The 20762-nt window shown below is 37.2% G+C and overlaps 3 protein-coding genes across 3 annotated transcripts; 2 read left to right on the top strand and 1 right to left on the bottom strand.

Moving 5' to 3' along the window:
• Positions 1-1264: 1264 nt before the first annotated feature.
• PCOAH_00002460 (Uncharacterized protein) lies at positions 1265-4384 on the top strand (the record flags this gene model as incomplete). The annotated part of the gene is made up of 1 exon (XM_020057061.1): positions 1265-4384. The coding sequence occupies one exon, from the start codon at positions 1265-1267 to the stop codon at positions 4382-4384; it is 3120 nt and encodes a 1039-aa protein (XP_019912760.1).
• A 2919-nt stretch (positions 4385-7303) lies between these two features.
• Positions 7304-8214, top strand: PCOAH_00002450 (Uncharacterized protein; the record flags this gene model as incomplete). Its single annotated transcript, XM_020057060.1, has 3 exons — positions 7304-7483; positions 7734-7874; positions 8059-8214. The coding sequence occupies 3 exons, from the start codon at positions 7304-7306 to the stop codon at positions 8212-8214; spliced, it is 477 nt and encodes a 158-aa protein (XP_019912649.1).
• A 1316-nt stretch (positions 8215-9530) lies between these two features.
• Positions 9531-18125, bottom strand: PCOAH_00002440 (Uncharacterized protein; the record flags this gene model as incomplete). Its single annotated transcript, XM_020057059.1, has 1 exon — positions 9531-18125. The coding sequence occupies one exon, from the start codon at positions 18123-18125 to the stop codon at positions 9531-9533; it is 8595 nt and encodes a 2864-aa protein (XP_019912629.1).
• Positions 18126-20762: the final 2637 nt, after the last annotated feature.

The raw sequence follows: 20762 nt of genomic DNA, 5'->3' as shown, positions 1-20762 counted from the left end.
AGTAACCTCCTCCCCTTTCCCCGGGCCTATTCTTTAATTTATTCATTCGTTACCACCTTCTTATTTATTCTTCCTATTTATGCTAAATTAATTTGTTTTTTTATTAATTTTTTTTTTTTTTTTGTTTTTTAAATTCTTGTTATGAATTCCGTGTGGATCCCAAATAGCATTATACGCGAGTGTAGCCGTTTATTCTTGGAGTAAATCCACGTAAATGCATATGTGCATGTGCGAACTGTGCACGTGTATGAATGTGTATGTGTTCTCATGTATACACACATATATGGTCGTTATGCTCATGAATTTAACGCCTTACATATAGGTTGCCTATATGTTAATTTATGCGTCCAGCCGGATCCAACACATACTTGGGCCGCTGCGTATATACAGTAATATATAAAATAGATGCATAATACACTTGCCTGTTTTGACCGAGAATAGGTGTATGTAGCTGTGGGTATACAAACTTGCATATATATACACACATATATATATATACATATATATGTATGCATATATATGTGTGTGTGAACCCGTGCGGAAGTGTGTTATCATTTCATTTTATGGCGTGAAGCAACCTCTGAGAGAGTGCTCCTAGTTGTGTAACTTGTTTTTTTAAAAAAAAGCTTTTAAATCGTGGAGAATATTTCGAGGGGCATTTGGAAATGGCCCACTAGAGGGTTGTGCAAATGAGGAGTGTGTACCTACGTATGCATATATACTTATATAATTGTGTGTACATTCGTATGTTCATACACGTGTAACCATTCGTACCGTTGCGACGACAGCCCCTGTTATTTATACACCAAGCCGAAAGTGAGAAACGAACACATTAGCAGCGGAAGATGGTTTTTTCAGATCATTTATGATTCCTTCAGTTAACCCCCCAATAGGAAAGTGTCAAATAAGAAAGAGCACATTCGCTCGTGTAAATTGAAAGTGCCTTATTAATTAAGTTTAATTTGTGCATTTTTGTATTTACTCGCCAGTTCGTTTATTCATTTTTTTCAATTTGCCTTTTAATTGTTCTTCACCTTATTTTAACGCATAGCAGATCGTTTTTATGCCTTTTACTTTGTCGTAATTAATTTTACTGAAGTATCGCAGCATTAGGGAGACCCCCCTCGTGTCCATACGTGTGAAAAAATAAGCACACCTATATGTATATAGGTATGCTTATCACGTACCCACATTTTGGTATACGTTTGTACATGCTTGCACCGCTACCTGACCCATTGTGAGCACAAGGAAAAGACCGCCAACGATGATACTGCTGAGACAAAATAATCTGGACCCATTTGAGAGGGCTCAGGAGTTAGCGAGCTTAAAAAAATTGGAGGAAGAAGAAGAAAAAAAAAAGCTGAACGCTAATTTTCAGAGTGTAAACATACTAGATATTAAGAAGGAGGAATTCAAAACCATTTCCATACCTTTTGTTTTATATTACTTTTTTAAATGTTATTCTGAGTTTAATTTAAAAAATGGAAGACAGAGTTCGCAGTATTCATTAGTCATTGACGGGGACGTGTACCTGGGCTATGAGGTGATACCCTCCGTCGTTGTTTTGGTTAGGGATGACCGTGAGTGTGATGAATTCTTTGTAAATAAAAACAACGCAACCGATGTGGGGGTACCTTTAACGGAAAGGTTTCCCAACAAAGTCTATGTCAGAAAATGCAAGGAAAGTAACAAGAGTGAAGTTTTAGGAGAATGTGTTTCTATGGAAAGTGTGTACCACCCGTTTGAACAGAATCATAGCAATAATAGTAGCCACTCGCTCAGTGGTGACGAACGTTTGAGTGGAAAAGATGAAACGCGCACGAAGGAGGAGACGAACGAGGTGCCAAGTGTGCACATACAGGATGGGAATCTTCCTTGTGCACCACGGATAGGAGTGGAAATGGCTGATTGTTACTCAGGCTGCTATTACGTAGATCAGTTCAGATCATACCTATTTGTTATGTTTGATGAGTTGAGCCAAAAAATGATAATAAGCGTATTCCCAGTGGAAAAGTATGGGTTCGATAGAAGCAAAAGTTTTGTTCTCAGATTCAGCGAGCACGAAGATTTAATAAGAAAGGCCATGGGAAAAAGGAGAGCTGGAACTGGTTCACCATATTTTGTGACAAATGTGCATGGGGATGGTTGCCCAAGTGGGGAGGTGAAGGATAACAACAAAGGGGAAGACATTTTGGAAGAGCTCTTCTCTAACTATTTTTCTTACCTAAGAAGGGAATTAACCTTGTCTGGTAGGGACATAATGCAAGGTGAATGTGCGTCTGGAGGATACGAGGAAGAATTTTTTGGCAGCGGGGAAAACAGAGACAACAACGATAATTCTAGTGCGTACAACCACAACGGGTACAATTCCAACGGGTATAACCACAACGGGTACAACTCCAACGGGTACAACAGCAACAACAGTAACGACTACAACAGCAATAGTGACAACAACAACAGTTATTACAATAACGGAAGCAGCAACAATGGAAGTAGTAACAGTGGGGACAACAACAGTGGCGGTAATAACGGGGGAAATAACAACAACGGAGGAAGTAATAACAACGGAAGTGACGATAATGATGAGAATGAAGATAGTAATGAGAATGATGACAGTCATGAGAATGAAGAGACGAACGAAAATGAGGAAACCAACGAAAACGAGGAGTACAATAGTAATAACGAAAACAATAGCAACGATAATTACAAGTTTGTGGATAATTACGCCTGCATGGATATGGAAGCAAAGAAGGATTTAACTGGGGAATTTTTAAACTCCAGTAAGTATACAAATAATACTAATAAAAGTGAAATAAGCACAAATTATTTTGAAAATAGCTGCAACATTAGTGCGAATAATAGTAATAACGGGTGTTATGAGGAGAACAGTAATTTATACCTAAACAATGAGGAGGGTATGACACTTACAAGTATTCACCTTCAAAATGGGCAACATGTTAATGGGGAGGATGGCGTAGCGCTGTATGACAATATCGGAGGAGGAAACAACTTAGATCACGAAAACAGCAATAGTGATAATGTGTATAAAAATATTCGAAGTTATATGGAAAACTACATGGATAATAATAATGTGCATGTAATAAATGCTTGTAAAAGAGACTCTTGCAGTACGAATGAAGAGCAGATTTCCAACAACTCCCTTAATGATAGTACCAACTTGGTGTACCATAGTGAGGGACTAAACGTGAAGGACGAAATGAACGAAGCATACGAACCGAACTTCCTGTCTCATAAGAGGAACAGTAACCTAGATGGAGATCACAAACATTTGGACACCGGGGTGCAGAAAAAAATTAACAAAAAAAGGAGTAAAACGAAAATGGAAAAGAACAATAAAAATCTGGACGATGAGAAAAAGGAAGTCCTCACTAAGGTGTCCCAAATAACCAGAGTGGGTGGAGTGTGCTTTGATAAGAATAGACAAAGATGGATTGCGCACTGGAAAATTGATGGAAAATATCATAAGCATTATTTTCCAATAAGTCAATACGGATTTGAAAATGCTCGAGAAAGAGCCATCAGTTGTAGAAAGCAAGCAGAGAAACTTTTCAACTTGCCAGAAATACAACCACGAAGTAGGTGGAACCAAGTAAAAACGAATGGAACGTCTCACATTAAGAAGGTAGCCAAGTTACCAAGATGCGAAGGCGTTGCGTATGATGAGTTGTCGCAAAGTTGGGTTAGTACCTTTGTTGTACATAAGAAGTTTTCCATCGAGGATTTGGGTTTTTACGAAGCGAGGGATAAAGCCATTTACTGTAGGAAAGCTTTCGAAAAGGTAAATATACAGGACGATTATGAGTTTTTGCTTAAGGATAGACTAGGAATTAGTAATGAAGAAAAGGAAGAACTCGGTGCCCTTTTCAACATTGATAAAAGTGCACTAGAAAAATTGGACGTGGCAAATAACGGCGGGGGGGACAGTAAGGTAAAAAAAAACGTGGAGAAAATAAAGGTGAAGGAGAACAATGACTACTCGTTAGAGAATAGCAATGGAGAAAACATGAATGGTGGTGCCTACCCGGATGTCAAAATATCCAACGAGCAATATTTAAAAATAACACAGGAAGCCATCGAAATGATTTTAAGCAACATAAAACATAAGTCCCTACCGGAAATTAAGATGAAACTAATTGACAAAGAGAAATTTGAGAATTATAACACCCTGCTAGATAAGCACTTCAAATTTATTACGTCTGTGAAGAATATCTCACAACTGCAGCCGTACATATCCCTTTTCCACAAATTTATTATTTACCACACGCTTCCTCATAACATATCGTTAAGGAAGCAGCTCTTTATTATTGAGGCGTTAGAGTGGTCCTCCTTTTTTTCGGGCGCTGCCAGCCAGAAGGTTGACTAACACGTGGTGTAAAGCCATTTGGGTTAGTTCCCCGGAGGGCGTCCCCTTTTTTTTTTTCTGCACGCATAGGTATATGCCAGTGTACGTATGGTGCGTACCAACGTATCAGCTTACCGGCGTACATAAGTACATGCTTTTTATGCACACATACAGTGCCAAGGTGCTGCACACTTTCCCATTTTAAGCGCGTGAGAGAGTTTGAGCAATTTAAGAGACGAGCACCGCCCCAAGAAAAGGGGCATACGCCCCACATATTTGAGAAGACCCCAAAAAATAGAAAAAGCAAAAAAGTAGGAAAAACAAAAATGAAATGTAAAACGCGAAAAATGGGAAAAACGCAGCATAAAAAAGTATATACACACTTTGTTTAAAGTCTTTTAATGTTTTTAAATCACCCTTTATGTATCTGTTGTAAATATTTTTTTTTAAAAAATTTTGCCAGTACATATAATTAAATTGTAAAAGGGGGAAACAGGTATTATAATATACTTGTACATGCGCATAGATACATGTGGATATGCTTGTGTGTACGTATGTGTATTTAAGAAGAAACCTCCCTTTCCCCCTTTTCTTATTTTTAAGTCAATCCATGAACTTTTTTTTTTTAACCATATATGTAAAAAAGTATGTTGTTTTATTGTAAATTATTATTACACTGATAATTTTTTTAGGATAACTTTTTACATATTTCTTTATCCTTACACATATGAGAGTTTATTTTCAAAGTTTTTTTTATTTTTTTTTATCCCTTTTTCATCAAACTTTGAAAATCTTTCAGTATAATAAATTAAGCTAATTAAAATTATAAGCGAGTAACACGAGGAAGTATTATACAGGCATGTAACTGTTTAGGGCGAGCGTATGCAGACAAGTGTGGGGGAAACTATTATAGCATAGCAGTCTAGGCAACATCACCAGGGGTGGAAAATGTAGGTTTTCGTGCAGTTGCAAAGAGGGAAGTATATACACATGGGGAATTTTTGGAGGAAGCGCATGGAGCATGCTCAGTTTAATGCGTTTTTTTTTTTTTTTTTTTAACCCTTGTTGATTTTTTCACCCATCAGAGGGCCAAAAATGCGACCACCCTAAACCGTGGAACAGTTCATGCGTAAAATTTTGTTCGCACGTAAAGCTGACCATTTTGCGAAGGAAAAGAAGGAAAAAAAAAAACGAAAAAGGAAAAAGTTAGCCATATTTTATATGTACACATTTACGCATTTATTTATCCGCCCAAACGCTCGTTGGCCCATCCGTCTACAGAATGGTGTCCCGTTTGCACACCATTTTTTTCGTGTCGATTTTTGAATTTCTTTTTACACCACTTTAATGTTGCATTTGCTGATATAAAAATAATTACGAAAATGGAAACAAATAAATATGCGTAGCTGCAGAACGTTTGACTTTCTTTTTATTTACGACGGAAATGATATGTTTAAATAGAATTATGTTTTCCTCTTCTTTTTTTGTGTTGTGCGCCATTTTGGCATTCAAAAGAGCTGTTTAAGTGTTTAATAAATAAAGTACGCCCAATTTTCCTGTTATCATCGTTTTTTAAAAAGTATAGAAAACTGAAAGAAAAGGAATGTGGAAAATAGCACTTTGGAATTTTTTTTTTTTTTTTTCTTCCTTTTTGTGTGCATATATATACGCATACGTACGAGTTGCATATACACACATTTACGGTTGTTCTTACCTTCATTTTTTCCCCTTCCCCTTTTTAGCGAACCAGCAAAATGGCAATCTGCTGCAGGAATGTGATAAACCAGGTGAAAGGTACAAATTGACAAAATTGAAAAAAAAAAAAAAATTCTCGTAAGAAGGCTGCACATAATGCTATGGGGGTATATATGTGCATATATACGTACACATTTTTGCCACTCGTATAGTAATAATAGGCTCAAAAAAAAAAAAAAAAAAAAAAAAAAAGAATTTATAAAATTGTGGCAAAATTTTTTGAATTTTTCTTTTTTTTTTTATTCTCTTCAGATTCCTTCTCTGCCAAATACGGTATAAAACGCTTTATATAACACAAAATTGTATATGTAAAGAGCAAGCAAAAAAAAAAAAAAAAAGATGACGTAAATGCAAAATTATAAATGTATGCACTTTTTAATTCCTTTAATGAAAAAGGGTTAGAAACAGGAGGCAGTTAGGTGAGCCTCGATATTGGTGTGCATAAATATGTATATATTTTCACGTTTTCATGTTTTTGCATACCAGTAGTTATATCAGTCCATGTGTAATCCACGTGCACACAAGTGAGTATTTGCGGCACGTCAAGCAGCGTAGGAGGCTGAATTTGTAAATTCAGAAATAATACTCCACAGAAATGATGTAAACACTCAAGTGTAATTTTTTTATATATATCATAAAAGTGTTTAAGAACGCATGACGAAGTAGATGAATAGAAATTTTACGATATTTTCACTTGCACCTCTTTTTGTGGCATTTAAAATTTAGGAAGTTTCTTTGTTGTCTTATGTTCATATTTCCAGATTTAATCTTTCCCATTTCTGCTCGGGCAGTTGTGTACTGTATTTATGAACTTTATTTTATCTGTGTACATTTTTACCTGCATTAGCAGTTTAGTGTGTGAACAAAATTTGGGGCTTCTGTCCAATTTGATATATATTTTTTTTTATTCTTCACGCAATTTGAAAATTCACTTTAGGTAACAACCCCTACATTTGCCTTTTCGTCTATGATTAATACGAATTTTGTATAAGTGTTTGCGCGGAAAAAAAAAAAGAAAGAACCCAGTTTTACACGTTTTCATATGTGTGTACAATTATAAGAGTGGACGAAGGCATAAAGTGATAAATTGCCTTGTAGTTTTATGCATTCCTTAGAGAGAAAAACAAACGAGCAGAACATATAGTCCACATAACGTAAGAAACATTTTTCCTAACTTTGTGCATCATGGCAGATGACAAAGGAGCATATTTAACTTTTGACAATGCGTCCAATGGATCGTTATTCATTGTGTGGAAAAAAGAGAAAGTGGACGGCGCCCTTATGTTTATAAAACCAACAAAAGCCGTGCCTGAGTTTAAATTCACTAGCAACAGCGGGAAGTCAGAGCTTATCAGGAATTTACAAGTAATAACTTAAATGTGGCGAAAATGGGATGACGGCGAAAATTGGGGAGATCTGCTACTTCATTTTTTAGAATCGTTGCCTTTTTTGTTATTCCTCGTTTGTCCGCGTTTTTAACGAGCCCTTTTTGCTTTCTCCCCAATTTCTTACTTCCTTCATTTACTTCATTAACTTCATTTACTTCATTAACTTCATTTACTTCTTTTACTTCCCTTTTTTTATGTCCCTTTTTTTTTTCCTTTTTCCTTTTCAGTCTGACAAGAAGCTGTTCTATTCGGGGGTTTGCCAGTTCATCAAAAAAGCGAAGGAGATCAATGGAGAGGTGACTTTGTTGGCGCACTTTAATGACACTTTCCCGATAAAAGTGAATGTCTATTTTTTAAAAGGGAACAATGTAAGTTTTGAGAAGTGAAGAAACACAGCTGTGTTGTCATTTGGGAAATGCATTCTACGTGAGGGCATTAAGGCAGAGCGCCTACGTGTATGTGTATGTGTATTCGCTTGCTTCTTCACAAATGGACAGCATAGTCACACTGTTCATTGTCGCCTTTTTTTTTCATCCTATTACAAAATGGCAGGTTGTGCCCCTTAGCGTCGATGTGTCTTTCGATCTAGATGGAGTCGATGCAGTGAGCGTTTTACCACACGGATCGAGTTCGTTGCAAGTCAAAACGATGAAGAAGGATATGTTTGTGAGTAGAGGAAATACAGAGGGAGCTAGCATTTGCTTCTAGGTGATAAATCAAACACCTTTTTTGAGGCAATTTTTTTTTTTCTTTAAATACACTACTTATGTACTTGCAAATTTTGTCAAAATAACTGGCGTAAAAAGAATAAAGCAAATTATGACACGTAAAAAAGACTTAGTTTTGCGGGAGTCCAATTTTAATGTTGTCATTCTATATTTTACTATATTGTGTATTGCGGGTGGGCATACAAATATAGCGCAGAATAGGGTAAACATAATGGGGACATATTCGGGGGAAGAGCAAGCGGAGCACAACTTTTTGGGTGGATGCTCATGAGGCGAAATTCCACATGGTTCTTCTCTTCCTCCGAATGCTCCAGTTGTTACTGTCCAGGTGAAGCTTATTCGCAAAAATGGGAGGGGTGAATATGCCGATAATAAAAATGCTTGTCTTTTTTTTTGTTTCAACTTTGAGTTCGTTCACAATTCATCATAAAGAGAAGGTGTGCAGTTGCTCAGTGGAGGTCGTGCGCACTTTGGTAATTACAACCACCACGTAATGGACCCAAAAGGAGCCGCTTTTCAAATGTTTGACATGTGTAAAATGGAGGCGGATGAAGGGCTAATAAAATTTAGGGGTATTCTGATTAGGGCATTTTTTTTCATATAAATGCACTCAAAACGTTGAGCTCATTTGGGTGCTGCATACGCGATGGCTGTGGTTAAAACGTTTGGTGAATATTTCCGTGTGGTTCGATCATTAAATGTAGAAGTTCCTATTACAGTTAAGAAGTCATATTAAAAAATGGTAAAATTTGTGAATTAAAAAATTAAAATGTGGAAAGTGACAAGGAATCAATTTGTCATTCTGCATAACGCACATAAGGATCACATAAGTGGTGCACACTGAAAAGGTGAAGATTTAGGCAGGAACATCGTTAGTTTGGGGGAATGTATTTATGTGCGTGTGCACAAATGGGTATTCGTTTACGCCAGGTAAAAGAGAAGCATAAAAAATGGGAGACAAAGTAAAAGGTGGTTAAGCAAATAACTACACGTAGGATAAAGGTAAAGCGGGTAAACATTAAAAGGAAAAAAAAAAAAAAAAAAATAATAAAATAAAGGATATGAAAAATTATTAAACATAAAAACGTCATGACAAGGGATGAGAGAAGAATATGTGCACGCCTGTACACACTAAATGATAACACTCAAGGGATAATTCGCGAATGAGACATTCGAAAAATTAATTTCATAAGCTTCCAAATGTGTGAAATTGTAATTTTCCTTTGCAAAAGTTTTGCATTTTTTTTTTTTATCTATCTTTTAAGATAGGTTAAAATTTTAGAACAAAACATTTTCTTATAAGGGGTTGCTTTGTTTTTCTCTTAAATTATATTTCCTGTTCGATTGTGTAGTTTGTTTTTTAGCTGCATTCTTACGAGTGCTACATTGGTAGGTATTTAACTTAGCACAGCCATTTTTTTTGTTAATCTTAAAGGGCATCTTCGATTCTGTACTCTTGTCCTCCTTATTTTCGTTTTGCACCGCGTTGCTGTCATTAATTTTCTTGTTGCTCCGTTCAAGGAAATAAGAAACGAATTCTCCTTTTCCTCTGTAAATAATGCACGTCAGTTTGGCGAACCCTTTTTTCCTGGCCAATTTGTGGACGCATATTTTAGGTATTTTGATTACGCCTTTTGCAGTATTATACTTGACCAGTCCGCTCCAGTCATTTTTGAAATTTCGCGGGGAGCACGCAGGGTTACGGGTGCTAAGCGTTTCTGCACTTTTTAAAATATTTTCCATTTCGGCGTCTTTGCGTGGGTCGCTTCTAGTTGCGGTTCCCCTTTCCTTTTTTGCCTCCTTTCCCATTGGGGAACTGACGTCATCACGACATTCGCTTTTATTGGCCACTTGGTTATTCGCTAGTCTGTCTGAAGTACGCCTTGTTCTTGGCATGTGGTTCCTGTTCATCCGTTCTGTTTTGCCACTTCTCATTATTATTCGTTTTTTGTAGGGGGAAAAGTCTTCCAATGGGTCATCATTTGGATCGTCACTTGGGTCGTCATTCGGATCATCATTCGGATCATCACTTGGACTATCATTTAGATTACCCTTCCCATTTTTGAGTATTTTCCGTGCACTATTTTGTGATAAGAAATCTGCGTAATCACATTCATTTATAATTTTATTGTACAAATCGTATAAGGAGTACACCCTTTTTACATTTGGTGTAATGGTTTTTTCTTTTCTTAGAGTTAAATATCCCTTGACTACTTTCTGTTCGGAGGTTAATTTGTTTACACAATTTAATTCGTTTATTTTTCCCTTTTGGGGATCTTCTATGGAAATCTTTTTATCGCTACGTAAGTTGATATGTTTCGTAATCCCCACGTTACTGCTATTTTGCGTTTCGTCTTTCCCCAAGTGTAGAGTAAACTGTTCGTTTTTATTTATCAGAGAAAGATCTTTACCGTCTTCATTTTCGCTTTCGCTCCTTATGGTGCTGTTCAGATGATCCCTTTTGTTACTTAACGGGATGCCTATTTCATATTGCGTTGCATCACTATACCTCTTTGTGAAACTTAGCGAAGGTGCCCTGTTGTTATGATCAAAATATTTTCCTTCTTCACCTGTTGTGTTGTTTATGTATTCATTTAGTGGGAGGTCACTTCTTTTTGAGTTCCTTTTAATGGGTTCTCCAAAATTGCCTTTTTTATATTCCTCATCCTGCGTGTCTAGTGCCCTATGAAGTTTCTCATCCAGTGAATATGTCTTCATCAAACTTTCGGAAATACTAATCAGATCATTAGGGTTAACAATTTTATCTTCACAATCTTCCATTCGGAACATCGATACGTTTTCATTATTGTCTTCATTTTCGTAAAAGTTGTGCACCTTTTGGTAATCCGCAGAGTCGCTTAGTTTCCTGTTTTGGTACTTCTTCGCAGGTGCCTTTTCGTCACTAACTTGGGCGCTAATTTGGGATATTAATTGTGCGTTCAATTGTGAGTTTAGCTTGTTTTCACTGCCTTTTCCAAAGGTTGTCTTCCCCCGGGCACATTCCCACGCCCCGAGGTCGCTCCGCTGGTACATCTGCTGTTGCTGTGCCTGCAGCGCTGCGGCCATTTCAAGCAGTTCCTCCACTGCGTCTTCTCTTTTTTTGCGTTTCCTCCCCCTCCTATTTTTGACAACCGTGTTGTTCACTAAATGAGGATGATCTTCGCACTGTATATTATTCTTCAGCGCAGAATTGTCCTGATGACACGGATTTAACAGCGCCGACTCCATTAGCGAAGATGTTACGTCATGTGCAGTTTTGCTGTCACTCTCACTGTATAGAATTTTACCCTCACTTTTTATTTCTCTCCTAATTTGCTGTAAAAATGCAACTGCTTTTCTCTGAGCCGTCATGGAGCCATATATATCAGCACTGAACACCTTCACCTGGATCTTCCCCATATAGTTGTAGCAGATAATATATTTTCTCCCTTTCGTGAGTAAGTTGCTTATATTTTTATTCGTTGATAAAAATTTTTTATTTTTTAAAAAATTCATGTTATGTTGCTTTTTGTGGTTGCCTCTGTTGATTCCTCTGGTGCCTCCTTTGGTAACACCCTTGCTCGCTTTTTTGAGAGTCCTCTTATGCATCTGTTTGTTGCTTCCTTTGCCGGTTTTCTTGCTGGCACCTTTGTGAACGCCCTTACTTTTTCCTCTTCCGGTGGAAATATTTCTCATTTTATTCGCCTTTTTACCACTCTTTCTGTAGCTACTCACTTGGTCCAGTAGCATTTCCCCTTCGTCATCGTCATGGTCATCGTCTTCTTCCTGGTCTTCATAGAAGCTCTCACTTTTTTTGGTACTCATAATGGAGTTCCCTTCTGACATAGTATTATGCTTCGGTTTTCCCTTAGTTCTGCTCCACTTTCTATGTTTAGATATTCTCCTTCTGGTGCCTTTTCTCTTCTCATTGCAAACGCACACGTCTTCATCGTCAGTGTTGTCAAAATCGCTGTAGGAGTTTTTGCGTTCGTTACCGCTGCTGCTGCTGTTCACGTCGCCGCAGTTATTACTATCGCAATTGCAGTTGCTGCCATGACCGATCCCATGCTCATTTCCAGTACTGTAATGAATGTGGTAGTCCTGGAAGGGATTTCCTCTTTCGGCGTTTTTATTTCTTGTTGTTCTTCTGCTGGTCTTTTGCGCTGTGCATAGTCCCCCTGGGTAGAGTTGACTGTGGTGGTCTTGGTTCTTGTAGAGCTTCTTATGATAGATGCTTTGGTGGTACATCTTGTCGTTGTATGTGTTGCTGTTTAGGTCTGCCAGAAGGGTTTCTTCCTCCAGTCCCCCTTTACGTCCACTGGAAAGGAAAAATATGTCATACAGTTTGGTGTCATCTGCGCTGTAGTAGCCTTTCATGAGGATGTCTTCGCCCCTGTAGTAGTCCATCTTACTGATGAAATAGTTAATATTCCCATTTGTGCAGTTCCTATGAATATCGCTATCGCAGTAGAGGTCCACCAATTGGAAGTAGTTGGTGGGAGGGTCACTAGGTTGCTGCTCATCGGTTGCGCGTTGCACCTTATGGTGTGACTGCACAGTGCACTGTTTGGACGGTTTGCATGGTGTGTGCGTCTTGCACGATTTAATTTGCTCACACATTGTTGCGAGGTTGTGGCCATTTTCATCGTACAGGGCTGATTTGACATTTTCTAAATATTTCAAATATAAAAAGTAGAAGGTTTTATTTAAGAAGAAATCATACTTATAAACTTTCGTCATTTTTACTTGTTCCATATGTAAGTTTTTTAACTTACATTCGAATATTTGATAAAACTGATCTGTTATGTAAAACAAATTGGTGTACTTGTTCATTTGTGTGTTGGCACTGGTTCCTTTTTGCATGGAGTTATTTTTTAGATTCTCTATATTGTATTTCATGTTACTAAAATAGAAGTAGGACAGGGAAGTATTATCATACACATTTTCGTAGTTATTGGAATATGGGTCCATAAATTCGTTTGTAATATCTATGATTTTTCCTTTTAAATTTCTTTTTTTTTTTTTATTTGTTAAAATTCTAATGCTCTTAAAATTTGAATTGACTTTATTAATATAATTTCGTATTTCCTCTTCTTCTTTTTGTCCTCCTAAATTTTTATAGAAATCAATGGACAGGCTAAGGGCAACATCGAAACCGAATCTCTGTGTTGAGAATTTTCTGAAGTTATATCCTTTCACTTTGTTAATCCATGAGACGATTACATTTCTCTTTTTCGAATCATATATAAGATTAATATTTGAGTTTTCTTCTTTGTCTATATATGTCTTTCCCCTTTCCACGTTGAATAGCTTACTTTTGGAGTCCTTTTCATAGGAGAATACATTATTATTTTCTAGGTGATCTGGATTGATTCCTAAAGACCTTAGAAAGTTCAGGGCAATTTTCTTAGCTGTTGCGTGTCCAAATCGTTGGGCGGAAAAATATTTGCATTTAATTTCGTCACTGCAATTATCCTTGTAGTATATTACCAAATTGCGTATATGCGAATCGTAAAAGATGAATGGAAACTTTTCCTTCTTCAGTAAATCCTCTTTCACACATTGGACGGAGTTATAATTTCTGTAATAGTCAATGGAGCATAAATTATTGCCTTCCTTATCTGCTGCTGCCATTCTTTGTCTATATGTATTTATGTTGCCTTTTTCATAGGTTATTTTACCGCTGGAAATTTTACTATGACGAAATTCTTCGTTCGTTATGTCGATGGGGTCATCTTCCATCTTTTCGTAGATAAATGGATCTCTATTCTGGTTACATAGGTCGTGGTCACCGCAGTTAATTTTTATACTTTCATTTCTTTTACCATTTGCATTACTGATCGGGGTAATGTTCTTGTTCCTAAGTTTGAAATCTTTATTTCTCCATTCCCCACTTCCTAACTTTGTGCCTTCAACGGAATAATTCACATCTACACCATTTAACGATCTCATTTCTCGCTTTTTCTTTGTCTCCTTTTGTATTAGTTTTGGTCTCCCCTCTTTTCTCAATTTGTTCCTACCTATTACTGAGTCGTATTCATATAGTCTGCTCCTCCTTCGATCATAAATAGAATCAACGCTTTGATCTGAATGGTTGTACTGGACATCTTGAATGGATTTGCTTCTCGTGAGGTAGTTGCTCCCAAGAGTTTTGTTACTACTGGGGAGTTCTATACAGCTGGTATGATTCTCCTTATCACTGCAGTTGCCTATTTCGCAGTTACCTCTTTCGCAGTTACCTCTTTCGCAGTTACATCTTTCGCAGTTGCCTCTTTCTGAGTTGCCTTCCTTGTTGCCTCGGTTATAAATGTGATCGCCACTTTGTTGGCTATAATTATCTGCAGGGAGAGTAGCTCTGGTGATTTCCACTTCGCTAGGAATTACTTCGACCACATCATCATCCTCCACTGTACAAACTTCGTTCTCGTTTTCCCCGTTGTGTAAAAATCCATGTGCGTCATTTTTGTTTAAGGGGTCGCCTCCGCTTAGTGTGCATGCGGGGGTATAGTTCACGCCGTCCATTTTATCACTCATCCCGTGATCAGGGTTTATTATTAGGTGAGGGACTTTCTGATCAACCTGGTCGTTATTTACGCTATACACGGAGTTGTCGTCTTCGATGTATTCATAATTATTCTTTTCGGTATAACATTTTGTAAAAAGGGGATTTGCATTTATCATGCTGTTCTTGTCGCTACTTTTGTTGTGAGTCATTTCTTCATTTGCATGTTCAATTTCGCAAGTTATATCTTCCATGCTGTCCTCTAGGACTATGTGATTATCTGCTATTTTGTTGTACTGAAGGGAATTATGGTTTCTATTTAGATATCCTTTCGTTACCATTTTTCTGTCCACCTCCTTTTCTGTGTTATTTCTACTCGCTTTGTTGACTTCGTGATGGTGACTCATGGGTTGAAGCGAGCTACTACGGGTGTTGCTGTATCGAGTGTCCGTTTGTCGGCTCTCCACATCCTCGGTCGGTAGGCTCGTTGGTAGACCCGTTGGTGAACTCGTTGGAAGATTCCTCTTCTGGGCCCACTGTCCGTTAGCTTTTATTCCGTTCGATATGGATGTGCTCATGTCGTCTACTTCTTTTAACTCCTTTTTTAAATAAAAATAGGAATTCATAAGTGAACTATCGAAGGGGGTACTGCTTCCTTTGTTGTGTTGTGCATATGTAGGTACATTCGACTTTTCTGTTCCTTTAAAATTATTGTACATATCTTTATTTATTAAGCTATTTTTACTATTGGGGTTTTCCTGCACATATATGTCTTTCGTTTTGGCGTGCTCGTTAACGGGCTCTGTGTGTGATTTTATATTTTCATTTTTCTTCATTTGCACGATTTTGCTGTCTACATTGTTTCCCACGTTTTTTAGTAGTACCTGTTTGGAATAACAGGTTTCATTTATTTTATTCTTATGGAGGAAGTGACTGTTGTATTCGAGCGGATCGGTTCGAGTGGTTTTGAAGTTCTCGTCGCATTGGAGGGTTGGCTTATTCGTGGAATTTCCTACGTGTATATTCTCGGTCCCCATGGGGTACATTTTGATGTTGCTTATTTTGCTGCATTCTATGGGGTTTCTATTATTCCTAAAGGGCTGTTTATCACAATCGTATTCGCTGCAGGTGGTGTTGTTAGCGGTGATGTGATCCGTGTGGTTACTTCTGAAACTGTTGCAGCCATAACCAGAGGAGTCCCCCATCTCGGGGTGATAAGCGTTGCTGCTTCTAGGCCCTAAATGGGAAGTATGTTTTATATTTAATGCACTGTTCCTGTCCAGTTGGTGCTTGTACAGATTATTATTCACATATTCCTCACTAGGTTTTTTTCTCATATTGCTATCTACATAGGTTGGAAGGTGCATAGCGTTGGTGAAATTACCATTTCTGTTTATGCTATTGAGGAAGGTGCTATCGATTTTGCTCCTTACTGCGTTGTTATTATTCTGTATAACCATCTCCTTATTCTTATAATTATTTACAAACAAGTTGCTTTTTTTTTTCACTTCACATATTATATCATTTAAGGAGTTGAATAATTCGTAGTGTCCTTTATTCCAATTATAGGTTTCTTTTTTTCCGAGGAAATTATTAATGGGTAGAGTTATATCATCACTTCTTACGTAGCTGTCCTGAACTAGGTATGTATTATTTGGGTTGTTTTCCCTTTCATTTTTCTGCACATGTAGTTGTTTTAGTGAATAGCCAGAACTGTTCATGTGTTTGGCCAGCATTTCTTTGTACAGGTTGCTTACTTCCTCGTGTTCGGCTTCTTTGGAATAGAATTTGCTCTGTTGAATCTGTTCTTCGGGGTAATCTGGGTAGACAGCCTTGTGGGGAATTTTGAAGCTATCCCGATGGGGTCTCCCTTCTGCATGAAATTCGTTATGGTCATGGTCACTTTCGTTTTTGTCATCTTCGCTTTCGTTCTTTTCATCGTCGCTGTCCTTTTTGTCATCATCACTTGCATTTCTGTCATCATCATTTGCATTTTTGTCATCGCCACGGTCATTCTTGTTATCGTCGTTTCCATTTCTGTCATGGCCACCACTGCCATTTTTCGCATTTCTGTTACGATTGCAATTATGACCGTAGTGGTTGTCATTATTTCCATTGTTGCGCCTACTGCTGTAGGCATCTCCGGCGTCGTTTCTATTGTGCGTACGATAATTGGTGCTATGGTCCTCACTGCCACAGTTGCTGGTACCGTTTCTTCTTTCTCTTTGTTCTGAGTTCTTACTCGAAAGGCGTTCTGTAAGGGTGACATTCGACTTATGTTCATCCTCTAAAATATTGTGACTTTGATTTGTGAAACTCTTTCCACAAGTGTTCACACTAACTTCATTGCTATTTTGTGTCCCGCCGTCTTCCCATATATTTTTCACAACCTCATAATCACATTTTTCACCATAGTAGGAATTACTACCTTTGGTATGATCATCATTTTTTGCATTTACTGTGTCACATTTTATCGTTGCGTCAGTCACTTCTTCGTCATCATTCGTGCTGTCGCAAATATTGGATGTAACATGACTGTCATTTTGTTGTTCACACTTACGTCTGTAGTTACTTTGAATTATGTTACTCGTGCTGGCTCCGTTACTATTAATAGTGCAGGAGATGGAACTACGATTTGTATCCAAAACGTCGTACATGTTTTTTATTTCGGAATTATTCACGTTGATGATTTTTAAATTGTTTTTTTTTTCCTTTCCAACGAGGTGCACATTTGCCTTATTGGAGGTACAGCCTGAGTGGCTACTGAATTTGTTACCATTCTGGTGATACGCTGATGGGTTTTTTGAATTTGCCACGTAAGCACCTGAACCTGAACAGGTGTCCGCTTCATTTGTGTTTGCGATGATTTCACATTCGCCTGTGTGTTGATTATCGCAGTCAACGTCGTGGTCGTCTTTGCACTCTTTCGATTTGTGTAATTGGCATTTTTTACCTTTGTGATATGTTTTTCGGTTGATTGGTCGATCCGGTCCATTCTTCGCCCTGTTTGCATGGTTCGCTTCGTTCGCGTCATTCACGTCACTTTTATCGCCTTTATCAATTTTGGCTATTTTGATCACTCTGCTCATTTTGCCAATTTTGTCGCTGCCTTTCTCTTCACCTTTCTGTTTAGTCCTATCCTTATGCCTTCCAGTGTGTTCAGCAGATTCATGGTTCTTCCTCAACCCAGTTGTCTTCCTTTGCGCCTTCACTTTATTCGCGCTTGTTGCTGCATTATTGTTGCATTCATATTTATTTTCGCGTAAATGGGCGGGTGCATTTGTAACCGCTACGTCATTATTGCACGTTATTTTATTTCTAGTACTTTTTAAAATATTTAAATTTGTCTCTTTCCTTTTATCCAAATATCTATTCCTTAAATTGTAAAATTCTCTGATATCTCTACCCATTTTTTTTCTTTTTCCTATCCTTCCTTATATGTTGAGTATCCCTTTCTGTTTATTTTATTCTGTTGTACGTTGCTATATTTTGGTTCGTCGACCAATTCTTAAATTTCTAATGAGGAAATTTTTGCATAATAAAAATGCTTGATTTCTTCGTCGAAAAAGGGGACACATTTTAGCACAGCGCGGTGCAAACGTATGTACATGCATCTACGCGTTTAATATTTTAAGAACATGGTTGGTGTGTTTCATAATTTTAGTCAGGTGTAAGAAGGTTGTATGATTAACTGCGGTGATTATTTTATGTAGGTTGGAAAAAAAAAAAAAAAAGACACTGTGTGAGGACAAAAAGAAATGAAAAAAAAAAAAGGAGATTGACTGGAAAAAATAAGCACATGTAATTATAATAGTACATTTTATTCTAGAGAATAGAAAATTGGGAATTTCCCCCGAACATAAATTTTGACAATTCGTGAATAAATAGGTTTGCACTTATAAACGCATATATATACGTGTAAAATCATTCATATAGTTTGTACGTCTGTACACAGGCACACAAATACGTGTTTGTACGTGCCGCTTACACGTTGGCCTCATTCAAGGCACATGTGGTGAAAACAATTTGGTGTAAAATTTACAAAACGGAAAAAAAAATTAAACCCTTTGCGCGTGTACATTTAAATGTACATATATAAGTATACGTGTATGATATGCTTACGAGGAGTTGCACCCCCTCCCTATAGATTTCCCTTTCACATTAGAACATTCCCTGCACTTAAAAATGAGATAACACCCATATGCTGTGTTTTACTATTTCACATTAAGGGCAGGAAAAGGACGAAAAAATGGGGTAACTACATTAAATTAAATTAAGTAAAATTAAAAAAAATTAAATAAAATTATATTAAAAAAATAAAAAGCTGAAGAATTAAAAATTGTGTAAATGTGATGGAACGACTTGAGGAATTTTCTTCGCGCGTTTCCCTTCGTTCTGCTTGACAGATTTTTCTTACAATTCTTAAAAGTGTTTTTAAAAAAAAGGGGAATATCGATAACGCGTGAAAGAAGGGGAAACGAAAAGAAATAAGTGAACGGAAATTACAAAGGGAGAATTTAAAACGGGAAAAGGAAAAGGAAAGGGCCAATCGAAAAGCTGAACTTCAAAGTTAAACGTTCAAAATTGCGAATTCGTGATAGCAAATTTAAGCTGAAAGTTGAAAATTGCAATTTTTTTTTTTACCTCATTTTTACCAGGCATTATTCCCATTTTACTCACACATTGTGAGGACATATTTTTTTACCCACTTTGTTTGCGCTGTTTAAGCCACTCCCCCCCTAAAAAAAAAAATTATCCCCTCACAATAAATAATGTTGTAAATTCATATAAGATGAAAAGGTTTTCCTTTATCCCCACTAGCAGTAACTTACTCAACGTACTGCTTCCATTTTGCAGAATTATTCGTTACGCTGTTATAATTTGTGTAAATAACGTGAAACAGGCAAACGGAAAGGAACATAAGGGAAAGAGGGGGAAGAAATACAATAAAAAAAAAAAGAAAAAAAAACATGAAATTAAAAGGAGCGGAATATTCCTTTTGTTGCAGTTTTCCCTTTTTATTTTCACAGTTAAGTGATTTGCACGAATGTGTGTATATATATATATATATATTTTACCGTGCGCATACACGGCCGAATGGATGCGGGAACCTCTGCATATAAACCAAATATGAATGCTTTCAAATGTATGACAAAAAATTGAGGGGAAAATATAACATGTGTGGCAAATTTTCCTATCCTTTGATGTTGCCTACGACATACTTTTGTGGGAATGGAAAAATGGAAAAGCCCCCAATGCTACACCTGCGTATGCGCGCATGGATGTATGCAGATTTATATGCACGTATTACGCACGGAAGAAAATACGTATGCCTCGGAAAGGTGGGCGAATGATATCTACACCGCAAGCACTTTTTTTTTTTCAAGCATAACTTGCCAGGTGGAAAAAATTTAATGAACCCATTAAGGTTTCGCTCAGTATCCCTCTGAAAGTCCAGTCATGCCTTGTTACGCTGGGCATATACAAACACATAAACACGCTACATTTGGTGAACATACAAAAGAGCATATCTTTTAAGTTTCACGTAATTACGTAAAAACAGGTAACTGGTAAGATCACATAAGTATGCCCCCCCAGTGGCGTGCAATGAAGGGGTTATATGACTGCATATCAATAAAGTCAGCAAGTCTGTATATTAACGTTTCAAATAAAACTGTCCACACTACAGAGGTGGAAAAGGGAAAATGCTACTTATAAAAGCAATTCCTCCTTTTTCTATAAACCTAAGAAAAATGTGAATCTGTTATAAACCACCAATACAGTAATATAAGATAACATGCTTACTTCGTTAATATTAGTTTAGTACCTTTTTTTAGGGAAAATAAAATTCTGTGGTTCTCTTAAAGGTGTTGCACTAAAAGTGGTGCTATTCAAGTGCCCCCTTTTTTTTCTTTTTTTTTTTGCACCATGGTGAACACATTCGCACTAAGGAAGAATTTGTTAATTGAGAAGTGTAAATTATTTTTTTACTTTTGCATATAAAATGGTGTAACCATTCCAAAAGCGGAGTAAAAAGGGCATAGCCA

This window comes from Plasmodium coatneyi, chromosome 2 (assembly GCF_001680005.1).
Source record: "Plasmodium coatneyi strain Hackeri chromosome 2, complete sequence".
Classification (NCBI taxonomy): domain Eukaryota; phylum Apicomplexa; class Aconoidasida; order Haemosporida; family Plasmodiidae; genus Plasmodium; species Plasmodium coatneyi.
The sequence above is the reverse complement of the archived record's forward strand: the minus strand, read 5'-3'. Positions and strand labels throughout refer to the sequence as shown.